General features: G+C 42.6%; 1 protein-coding gene across 3 annotated transcripts in view; it reads right to left on the reverse strand.

Moving 5' to 3' along the window:
* The window catches only part of ABHD18 (abhydrolase domain containing 18), a 64,022-nt gene continuing 51,789 nt past the window's right edge, over positions 1-12,233 (reverse strand). For all 3 annotated transcript variants that reach the window (XM_068279945.1, XM_068279956.1, XM_068279964.1), the window contains exons 11-13: positions 9,889-10,219; positions 7,996-8,158; positions 1-1,480 (exon numbers count right to left, since the gene is read on the reverse strand). In XM_068279945.1, the coding sequence (XP_068136046.1) occupies positions 1,429-1,480; positions 7,996-8,158; positions 9,889-10,219 (546 nt within the window). In that variant the 3' untranslated portion in view covers positions 1-1,428. The remainder of the gene's footprint in view (positions 1,481-7,995; positions 8,159-9,888; positions 10,220-12,233) is intronic.

A 12,233-nucleotide genomic window follows, 5' to 3' on the forward strand; every position in this document is an offset into this window, starting at 1 on the left:
TCCAATTCATTTATTTATTTATTGATTTAGTCAGTCAGTAGGCACCCCAAGAATCAGTGAATAAAATGTGTGCCAACATGAAATGTTTTTGTTACAAAGTATCTTCCTCACAACAAATCAGTTACATTCTGTTAAGTTTCAGTGCAAATGTTGTACATTTGTTTTTTACTCTCTTTTGAACCCTTTAAATTAAAAATGTCAGGCTGTTAAAAATTGGATACAAATGTTAAAAAAATGTTTTATGTATAAATTACAATCCATTATAAGTCTTCACACATTATGGGATCAAGAATACAAATTATGTTAAGTAATGCTAGGATGTTTTTAGCATAAAAAACAGCTCCCTCAAAGTAGGAAAGAGAAAATGCCAAAATGTCTTTCACTGTGTGTGTGGAAAGACAGACAATATCTTCAAGTGAGTTACTTCCCATAATGGCAAAAGGGATATGGTATTGAATACCATACTAGACAATCTAATGATATTGTGCCACAAGTGTGCTTAAATATTTTTTTCCCCAATTCGGACTTCCATCAAAATTAACCTAACACAAACTTTTCCCCAACAACTATGTCACATCATTGTCTGGTTTGGAGTCTTGGGCTTGTGGAGGCGGTCCAACCTCCTGTAGTCACTTCTAGAAGAGGGTGTTGCTCTCTAACATTACATTGACAGCCATTGACCTCCCCCCTCCCCACAGTATATAAGTAGGTGGGAAGTGAGTGCAGCCATTATGTGACAGTACAGGAAAATAAGGGAGACGGAGGAGTTAGGTCAAGGACAACACTAATTTAAGCTTAAGTGGCTTAGATGATCATGGCTATCCACCTGTAAGGCTGGAATTACTTTATTTTTTTTCTGCCCTAGCCCAAATTTCTTGTGACTAACTCCATGAGCAGCCCCTCCTCCACATCTACCACCACCAACCATCCCTTGCATGAACAGTAGCTCTATTGTCATGTGTAATAGCCAAATAAAGCAACCCCTCTTTTAAACATATAGCCCTCCATGCATTCTTCAACACCCACAGCCTTCGTTTTCCCTTACCAGTGTCCTTTTCTATATTAAGCTTTTTTATGTCTCATTAAAGCTGAAAGCCTCCATAGGTGAATATGGAAAGAAGAAGGGGGAGGAGGTTTCAAGCGTTTGGTTACTTGAGGGGTATAGGTTTGTGATAGATATATATTCCTAAACTTGGAAATTATTTGAATTAGGTCTAGAGGCCGAACATCATTGTGATTTAGCTCTCGCAACTGCCATCATTCTCTAACATTAGCTCTAGGACAGCAACCCAGTATATAGGTTTTGGTTTCACTCACACTAAGCACATGATTTGGGAAATGGCTTTTTCCACTAGAGTTTATATTATGCCTCGCAACAGGTAAGGACGGAATGGATGTGGAAGCACAAAGAAAACCGCCACACTCAAATCACACAGGATACTTCTGAAGAAACCGATTAAAGGCATCATATATGGCTTGCCTAGAAATGGAAAGAAAAAAGGAAAATGAATAAGCTACATGATCAACAGACAAAGACCCATCATCTAAAACAGGGTTTCTTAACATTTTACAGCAAGTTCCCCTTGGTTGAATATAGTATTCTCAAGTAAATGCTATGTGGGTAACACCATCTCAAGTATGCCTTTATGTACAGTATATACACATTTATTAGGAGCTCATAATACTGGATAAAATTATTTTCAAAAAGTTATGTTTTTAATTACTAAAATACAATACTTATTCAGGGTTGTTTATATAAAGGATATATCAACTTTATAATCCAAAAACCTGCCATAATAATTTGACAGTGACAAGATCAAGTACCATCTGAGGCCCACACAAGTACCCCTGGGGTATATGTGTACTAGGAGAATCTAGGATTAAAAATATCCGAAATCAAACTCATAGAGGCCAAGTATGTGAGTCTCTGGTATGTAGAATACCTTCATCAGTATAAACAAAAACCAAAAAGTTATTTGCACATTAATAGCTTAAAATTAGTTAAAATAGCTTAGTTTGTAGTAGAAAAAAAACGGATTACTACTCAAGTAATTTTGAGAGCAAGTCTAAAAACTTATACAGAAGCACTTTATGACACTTGCACTGTAAGGAAAAAAGTGCCCCTGCAGAGTACTTACCTCAGGAGGGGTATGCCTCTGGATCCTGAAGAGGCTTCCCCTGTCCTCCACAGCAGCCCCGATCCAGTGTAGAGACCTCCATAAGAATGCCGACAAGGTCTTGTCTGCGTCTCACACTGGCGCAGCAGTCATCCGACTCCACAACCATAAAAATGCAGTGACATGCAAACGCTCTAGCGGCTTACTGCTTGGGCTCCATTGGAAATTGCCAAGCCCAATCAGGTCCACTCTACTGCGCAGGCGCGGGTTATCTGCGCCTGCCAAGTAGAGCATACCCATCGGGCTCGGCTATTTTTTGCCAGAGCCCGAGCGGTAAGCCTCTGCATGAGGCGCGTCGCTGCATTAAGGTTGTGGAGCCATCTAAGGGTCTCTACAATGGTTCAGGGCTGCTGCGGAGGATGGGGGAATTCTCATTAAGATCCAGAGGCTTACCCATTTTGAGGCAAGTACCCCCCAGGGGCACTTTTGTTTCATACAGGTTTACTTTAAAGGGTTTCTGTAGTGAGACAAAACTAAATAAACAAAACAGAGACTCCTGTTGACCAATGACTGTACTTAAAGACACTTATCACATCCAAACCCTTTCAAGCATCTTATGGGTCATACTCACGGGCTACAATTGTCGCCGCAACCACGTGGCAAGCGCGTGTTGCGGCAACAGGTCGCCCGTGAGTATGGCGTGCGCACCCCGAACCGTCGCTCCTGTCGCCAGGCAATTGGCGCGGTCAATCGCCTGGCGACAGTTGCCGCCACTACTTTCACGCAACTGTTGCTAGTCCGCGTGTGTATGCGGACTAGCGACAGCAACCTATAGGAGTCACACTGAGCTTCCAGTGAGGGGGGGGGGAGGGGGGGAGGAACGTCGGCGACAGCTTCCGTCGCACCACCAGTCCCCTTCCGCAGTGTGTATGCGGAGGGACCTGGCGACGAGCTGTCGCCGGTCTGTCGCGCACACGCTCCCATGTGCTAGCGACCAGCGGCAACTGTAGCCCGTGAGTATGGGCTATTATGCTAGGAATACACGGAGCGATCCGGCGGCTCGACTAGCCGCCGGATCGACTCCCGCCGCGTCCCCGCAGCCGCCCGGATCGACTCCCGCCGCGTCCCCGCAGCCGCCCGGATCGACTCCCGCCGCGTCCCCGCAGCCGCCCGGATCGACTCCCGCTGCGTCCCCGCAGCTGTCCGGATCGATTCCCGCTCGTCCCTGCGGGCGCTTCCTTATCTTTTGCTTGATTTCTGCTATTGTCCGCCCGCAGGTATCGAGCGTGGAATCGATCCGCGTGGTGATCGGACATGTCGGAAATTATCAATCGAGCCATCAGCGGCTCGATTGATAAGAGAAAATCTTACCGTCTATGCCCAGCATTAGACCCCTTTTCTACAGAAAGTTTAACTGTACGCTTGTATGGCAATTCAGCCACCCGGCCATTTTCATTTAGCCGAACGATTGTAAGATCGCGCATGTCATCGTTTCAAATGACGCGAGGTCACCTGGTGGCAAACCCCCCCCCCCCCCCAAGACATGTCACTTCTGAGGACGGTAACCACTGTGCTCAGATGCATCTCCATAGGGGGACTACCTGTTGAATTCCAATGCCGGGTGCTACCAAGCGCCCAGCTGATGCAGGGGAGCAGCTGACAGGCTGACAGCTGAATGCAGCAGAAGTAATAGTAGACTGAAATCAACACCTTGGCAGTAAACAGAGCATAGATTTCAATCAGTGGGGTCTGAACCATGTTAATGTCTAAACTGCTGGCAACAAAAGTGAGTATACCCCTAAGTGATGAATGTCAAAATTCATCACTTAGACATTTTTCCTCTCTGGGGTAATGTTACTTGTTATTGTTTCAAGGTCTCAGGTGTGAATGGGGTACAGGTGTGTTAAATTGAGTGTTTTCGCTAAAACACTCTCTCGTACTGGTTATGACAGAGAACCATTGCAACTCCATGACCTCTCTCTCCAATTTTCTTAAAGATGCCAATATCTTTGATAGCCTTAGTAACTTTAAAATCAATCTCTCAAAAACCAGAGGCACTAAATCTTTCCCTTTTGGACCATGACATAACCATTCTGCGGGCATCTTTTCTCTTCAGGTGGCACAGTGATGTCAAAGTACTTGGGAACATACAGTCCTAGGGACTTGCAGAAACTATTCTCATTAAACTTCTCTCCTCTGGTTAATCGTATTTAAGCAGACTTAAAGGGGAACTTCAGCCTAAACAAACATACTGTCATTAAAGAGACACTGAAGCGAAAAAAAAAATATGATATAGTGAATTGGTTGTGTACTATGAATAATTAGTAGAAGATTAGCAGCAAAGAAAATATTCTCATACTTTTATTTTCAGGTATATAGTGTTTTTTCTAACATTGCATCATTCTATAATATGTGCACATTACACAACACTCAGCATTCAAAATGAGTCTTTCAGAGCAGTCTGTGAAGTAATGACATCTCCTCTAGCAGAGGAAAAGTAAATAGTCTAGGAACAGTTGAGATAATAAAAGTCAGATAACAGCCCTCTCCATGACTAATGCTGGGAATACACGTTAAGTTTTTACTTTAGATAGATGGGTTCGATAGATAAATTCCAACCTGTTGGATCTGGTCGATTCTACTTTCGTTTCGATTCTCCTCATTCAAGTGAATGTAATTGATAAGAAAAGATAAGGAATCGAGAGGGGAATCGAGCAGTGAATCGAGAGTAGAATCGATCGAAAGCGAAAACGACGGCAAAAACGAACGCAAAAACGCATCGTGTATTCCCAGCATAACTTAGTCGGAGAGCTTAATGGCTTGTTTGCATAGAGATAACAACTGGAGTTTCTCAACTCTTCCTGTACTGGAAACAATTACACGGATTTATCTCATCTTAATGTTTTATTTCTTAGCTGTGCTACACATACAAATCATAATATCATTTTTTTTTCGCTTCAGTGTCTCTTTAAGTTACATTAGTTATGTTAATTAGAATAGATAGGTAATATAATCTCTTACCCACCCCATTTTAAAATAACAGGCAAATGTTTGTGATTCATGGGGGCTGCCATCTTTGTCATGGGGGCAGCCATCTTTTTGGTTGAAAGGAGGTGACAGGGAGCAGGAGACACAGTTCCAACTGTCCTGTGTCCTGATCACCCCTCCCAGCTGCATGTGCTAGGCTTCAAATGTCAAATTCAAAATGTAAAAAAAAAAATTGCACCAAAACAGCAGAACGAGAACAACATCAGAAATCCCATCATGCTTTGCACAGCATTAGGGGAAAAAAAATTTTTGTGCAGCTAAAAATGAGGCTTGTATAAGAGAAAAAAAGTTCTGATGCTGTGAAACAGTTAAAGAAACACCAGGCCTTTCCAGTGCTGTTGAGTCAATTTTTAGTCTGGAGGTTCGGTTCACTTCAGGAAAATTGAACAGACTGACTAGGAAGGGTTTCCTCCTTGTCCCCTTTGTCCTCATTCTTCTTCTTTTCCCTTCTGTCCCCCTTTTCCTTTCCTCTCTCCAATCCCACTTTCACAAAATATTAATAGGGGCAAGGGCATTTAATTGTTAGGTAGATTAGGTAAATGATTGATATTTGCTGGGTAAAGAGAGATTATCTGGGAGGGCATCAATCACCACTTTGCACCACTACGAATCGGGTCACTTCAGTAGAAATCTGATCAAATATCAAATCAGAAAATCACCATTGCAAGTTTTATATCACTCAATCCAATACAAAGCTATACAAAATACAAAGCCTGAGACTCTTCCCCTACTGGCATCCAAGACAACAGAACACTGAATGGCATATCGAAAACTCTGTTTGCAGACTCGGAGTGTGGTTCATGTGTAGACACTAGAGATGGTCATTGAGATTCTAATTACTCTGACTTGCATGCACAATTCACGGAAACTGCATTCAGCCTGACACTGGGCATATCCTGCCCATTTTGATTGGCCCAGTTCCAAGCAACAGAATTTAGCCATAATTCTCAGCATCTCACAGACTATCTTGAGTAGACGCAGCCAGGTAGTATTTTCCATACATGGACTTGTATCAGTACAGCCAACTTAAGATTGAATTTGTACATTTTCTTCAGGGGTACAGTGTTCCAACACAAGATACTTTTTTTGACATCCCAGTACCAAGAAACAGTAACAAGATAACACTTTTTTTATGCAACATATTGAAAATAACATAGTATGCAACTATGTAATTTTCAATATACAGTGGTTTGCAAAAGTATTCGGCCCCCTTGAAGTTTTCCACATTTTGTCACATTACGGCAACAAACATGAATCAATTTTATTGGAATTCCACGTGAAAGACCAATACAAAGTGATGTACACGTGAGAAGTGGAATGAAAATCATACATGATTCCAAACATTTTTTACAAATAAATAACTGCAAAGTGGGGTGTGCGTAATTATTCAGCCCCCTTTGGTCTGAGTGCAGTCAGTTTCCCATAGACATTGCCTGATGAGTGCTAATGACAGAGTGGACCTGTGTGTAATCTAATGTCAGTACAAATACAGCTGCTCTGTGATGGCCTCAAAAGTTGTCTAAGAGAATATTGGGAGCAACAACACCATGAAGTCCAAAGAACACACCAGACAGGTTCAGCGATAAAGTTATTGAGAAATTTAAAGCAGGCTTAGGCTGCAAAAAGATTTCCAAATCCTTGAACATCCCATGGAGCACTGTTCAAGCGATCATTCAGAAATGGAAGGAGTATGGCACAACTGTAAACCTACCAAGACAAGGCCGTCCACCTAAACTCACAGGCCGAACAAGGAGAGCGCTAATTAGAAATGCAGTCAAGAGGTCCATGGTTACTCTGGACGAGCTACAGAGATCTACAGCTCAGGTGGGGGAATCTCACCATAGGACAACTATTAGTTGTGCACTGCACAAAGTTGGCTCTTATGGAAGAGTGACAAGAATAAAGCCATTGTTAACAGAAAAGCATAAGATGTACCGTTTGCAGTTTACCACAAGCCATGTGGGGGACACAGCAAACATGTGGAAGAAGGTGCTCTGGTCGGATGAGACCAAAATGGAACTTTTTGGCCAAAATGCAAAATGCTATGTGTGGCAGAAAACTAACACTGCACATCACTCAGAACACACCATCCCAAATGTCAAATATGGTGGTGTCAGCATCATGCTCTGGGGTTGCTTATCTTCAGCAGGGACAGGGAAGCTGGTCAAAGTTGATAGGAAGATGGATGGAGCCAAATACAGGGCAATTTTGGAAGAAAACCTCTTGGAGTCTGTAAAAGACTTGAGACTGGGGCGGAGGTTCACCTTCCAGCAGGACAACAACTCTAAACATAAAGCCAGGGCAACAATGGAATGGTTTAAAACAAAACATATCTGTGTTAGAATGGCCCAGTCAAAGTCCAGATCTAAATCCAATCGAGAATCTGTGGCAAGATCTGTTCACAAACGCTGTCCATCTAATCTGACTGAGTTGGAGCTGTTTTGCAAAGAAGAATGGGCAAGGATTTCAGTCTCTAGATGTGCAAAGCTGGTAGAGACATACCCTAAAAGACTGGCAGCTGTAATTGCAGCAAAAGGTTGTTCTACAAAGTATTGACACAGGGGGCTGAATAATTACGCACACCCCACTTTGCAGTTTTTTTTTTTTAGGTGTTTGGAATCATGTATGATTTTCGTTACACTTCTCATGTGTACACCACTTTGTGTTGGTCTTTCACGTGGAATAACAATAAAATTGATTCAGGTTTGTGACAGTAATATGACAAAATGTGGAAAACTTCAAGAGGGCCGAATACTTTTGCAAACCACTGTAAATATTCTATATAGGTCACAGTGATCATGACTATGACACTTATGCATTAACTATATACCTGAAGAGCCCTTGTTTGAAGAGGTAGGCACTGATATGACCACCTGCTATGTATCTGATCTCACAGCCTGGCCAGATCTCTTGAAGACTTCGGACACCAGCCCTTGGCACATAGGCATCCTCTTTGGCTTGAACCACTATAATTAGGCTAGGGTCCACTGGCACTAAAGAAAAAAAATAACACGTACTAAATCTCAATTTACATAAACACTTTTTTTGTCTGTGTATTATTTGTATTTCAATTACAGACGTTCTGTACATCATCTTTCTTATACAATAGATAAACAGCAGCATCAATCACCTTCATACTGAAGTCCAAAATAGCCACTGCAGTCATCATAAAGGTTTATAGCAGAGTATACCCAAATGCCACTACCAATCAATATTCAATGATCATGAAGTACTGATCCTGCACTATCAATACAAATTCAGTTTTCTAGCAGAAAAATGTTCACAATGTATTAAAGGGAGCCAAGCTCCACTTTTTTTCTGCAGTTTGTCCTGGTTTCTAATAGCCATAGAAGCTGCCATGTTCCCCCCTCCTCTTCTAGCTTCCCATTATCTATCCAGGGGAAGGTGTGAAGGTAGCATCTGTGGCTTCTCTACACTCTTTGAAGCATAGTGTTAAATCTCTCCACCCCACCACCTCCTGATGAAAGTTTTTGTTTGTTCTCTGCTAATGTGTGCATTATAATAATTACAGCAGTCCTTATCTGCCTGAAATTTCTGAAGTTGAGCAGGCTTCGGAAGAAGGGGAAAAGAGGCCTCTACTAAACTTTTAAACATAAAAAGAAGAGGTAAAATTGAAGTGTTTTTTATTAATGAACCACATTGTTGGATTGCATGTTTAATGTGCTATTGAGATTCCATGGGTGCTAAAAATGTTGCTTGTTACACTTATCAACATTCAGGAAGATAATGACATACTGCAGTAGGATCTGGATCGGATGGCTTTATGGGCAAGAAATAAGCAGAAGAAATTCAATGTCGAAAAATGTAAATTCATCTATCTTGACCAATGGTCTAGCACCGTTGAAGTTTAACTTACCTAGGGCTTCCCCAGCCCCCTGCAGACGTCCTGTGCCGTCACTCAACAATCATCCGGTCCCCACTGTGGCTCAGTTTTGTTTTTAGCAACACGCCTGCACGCCCTCAATAGCGCTCCCGTCCCTGCGGCATCTTGCGCCTGTGCAGTACATGTACTATGTACGTACGCGTAGTACTACGAACGTACGCGTACTGCACAGGCGCAAGACAGCTACAGGGATGAGATCACGATCGAGGAAGCACTGCTTGGCACCTGATCAATCGGCAAAAACGAAACAGAGCCAAAGCGGTGGAACGGATGATCGATGAGTGATGGCATGAGCACAGGATGTCTGCAGGGGGCTGGGGGAAGCCCCAGGTAATTTTTTTTTTAACTCAGTTAAGGTCCTCTTAAAGCGGACCCACACCAAACTTTTTTTTTTTTAATTAAAAATATTTAGTTGCACCACTCTGACACATACAAAGATAAATAAACACTCCTTCAAGCCTATGAGCATTTCAGTGCATGCTCTTCACCCTTTTCTTTTCATAACTAGGGTTATACAGGTGGCAGCCATTAGCAATTTATCCTTTGTTGGACACCACCTACTCCACCAGTTTGCCGGATTCTGTCCCGGCAATATGAAAGGAAGGGAGGGGTTTCTCCAATAAATGTAACATATTTTATATTTGTCATCATGCGGCAGAAAAAAGGCTGCTATTTATTATTATAATTTAGAAAATAGATTTTATTACTGAAATATTGTATTTTTAATTTGGGTCCACTTTCATTTACTTTTGGACACAGCAAAGCACAATGTGCAGACCTAATCATTAGAAGTCTAAAGCAGAAGGTCCCAGCTTATACCTGAGAAGTTGCCTACATGTGTGCACTCATCCATGACTCCTTTCATAAATAATAAAGATTCCCTCTGCAGTGCTTCCCGCCTCTTTGTGTCTTCTTGCTTCTGGTGGCTACTGGCAACATCAGTTGTCTGGCCACCATATGACACTTTAGAGTCACCCTGGAACATAAATCTGTTCCCATTGTTACTTGCAGAGTGAAGTGAATCAGCAGATAATGGTTTCTGGGTAATGTTAAAGCGGAAAAGGCTTGCTGCAAGTTTTAAATGGGTCAGACTATCAACACTTCTTGGGAAGTTTTTTACGAAATCTTGTCCCATCTTAAAAGAATCAGTCTAAAATAAAGAAAATAAGCATTAAACAAATTAAAACCACACAAAATCACCATGTACAGTAAAAAAGCAAAGAGTTGCAGTCTTTACGAGTTAAGCAGGCCATACACTCACCGATTTCTCCCGTCGCTATACGGCCAATTTGATCACTCTGACGAATCAGTGAGAAATCGGTGCAGCATTTGGCCTGATCAAACAACCAATCGAAGATGCTCAATTAGCTGGATAAGTCTGGATGGAGAATTTCAGGTTGGTTGGCAGCAGATCGGCAGTGCGTCACTAGCAGCGTTCGATTCGGAGACCGACTAATGTACTCTTAACCATTTGTCGCACGGCCCGGTCTCTGCTTCTCCCTGGCGTCTTTACTACCGTGTATCTGGACATCTGTCTGATGTAATGCAGTGGATAGACACTAGGGGCCACTAGTGGTCACAGTGCCCCTAGTGTCAGTCCCGTGTATTACATCCCACATGCATCCAGGGAAATGGAATTGAAGAACATGAAGCAGCCGTTTGGGAGAAGCAGAGACGAGGAGAGGTGAGAATCAAGGAACACATAGGTTTTCTCAGATTTCATGCTGAAATTAATTGACTGCAAGTCTGTGTGTAGTGGGTGGAGGGAATCAAGCACATAGATCTCTCTCTAATCAGATCATGATTGGAAAGGTGTCTATCTGCTGGCCATAATGACCAGTGTATGCCCACCTTAAAGAGAATCTGTATTGTTAAAATCGCACAAAAGTAAACATACCAGTGCGTTAGTGGACATCTCCTATTACCCTCTGTCACAATTTGGCCGCTCCTCGCCGCATTAAAAGTGGTTAAAAACAGTTTTAAAAAGTTTGTTTATAAACAAACAAAATGGCCACCAAAACAGGAAGTAGATTGATGTACAGTATGCCCACACATAGAAAATACATCCATACACAAGCAAGCTGTATACAGCCATCCTTTTGAATCTCAAGAGATCATTTGTGTGTTTCTTTCCCCCTGCAGCTATCTTCCACTGAAGTGTCAGGCTATTTCTTCCTGCAGAGTGCAGACAGCTGTGCCTGTATGTAATTCTTCAGTATGTGAAAGCCCAGCCAGCTCAGAGGAGGATTTATCCAGCTTGTAAAAGATAATAGAACAGAGAGAAGCTGCACTAATCTAAATATCACACAGGCAGTGTGCAGAGAGGGGCCTGGATGGGGGAGCTGCATCACAGAACCACAACACTGAAGAACTTGGCAGCCTTCCAGACACAGGCCTGACAAGTCTGACAAGAGAGAGATACGTTGATTTATTACAGAGATGGTGATAGTAGAACGTGCTGCAGTAAGCCAGAACACATTAGAATAGCTTTTTGAACTTGTAGGATGATAAAAAACAGGATGCAATTTTTGTTACGGAGTCTCTTTAAAGGGAACCTCTAGTGAGTAAAATTATTTAAAATAAACACATGATGTAGCTGCAAATGAATAGTACGTGCGTACCTCACTGTCAGTTCTTCTCAGAAGCTCACCATTTTCTTCTTAGGGCCCATTTCCACTGGAACGGAAACCGCTCCGAATCCGCAGTGTTTCCCTGCAGGCAAATCACGCGGAGAAACTCTGCCATAGGAAACTATGGTGCCGGCTAGGGTAAGCGAATCGGCTGACACTGGCCACAGATTTTGCGTGGGAGGCTGCGAATCCCATAGCCGTGCATGGCTTCTGGGATTCACCTGCGATCCCGCACACCCGGAAGTGCCACCGCGCGTCTCACTGACGCGTGCGGCAACAAGTGGAAACGGCCCTAAGTGATCCCTTCCAGTTCTGACAAGATTTTGTCAGAACTGAAATATACCATTTGCTGTCAGTTATATATCAGCATCTGTCAGTTACAACCGAATGAACAAGGTAATGTCCAAGTTTCCCTATGGCTCAAGTGGGTGATTTTACAGTTTAACAGTGTGCTGACCAGGAAGTGGTTATGAGGTAATGGCCATTTTTAAAATGGAGGACAGAGAATACCATTGGTCACAGTGGACAAATTGG

The sequence above is a fragment of the Hyperolius riggenbachi genome, chromosome 1, assembly GCF_040937935.1.
Source record: "Hyperolius riggenbachi isolate aHypRig1 chromosome 1, aHypRig1.pri, whole genome shotgun sequence".
Classification (NCBI taxonomy): Eukaryota; Metazoa; Chordata; class Amphibia; order Anura; family Hyperoliidae; genus Hyperolius; species Hyperolius riggenbachi.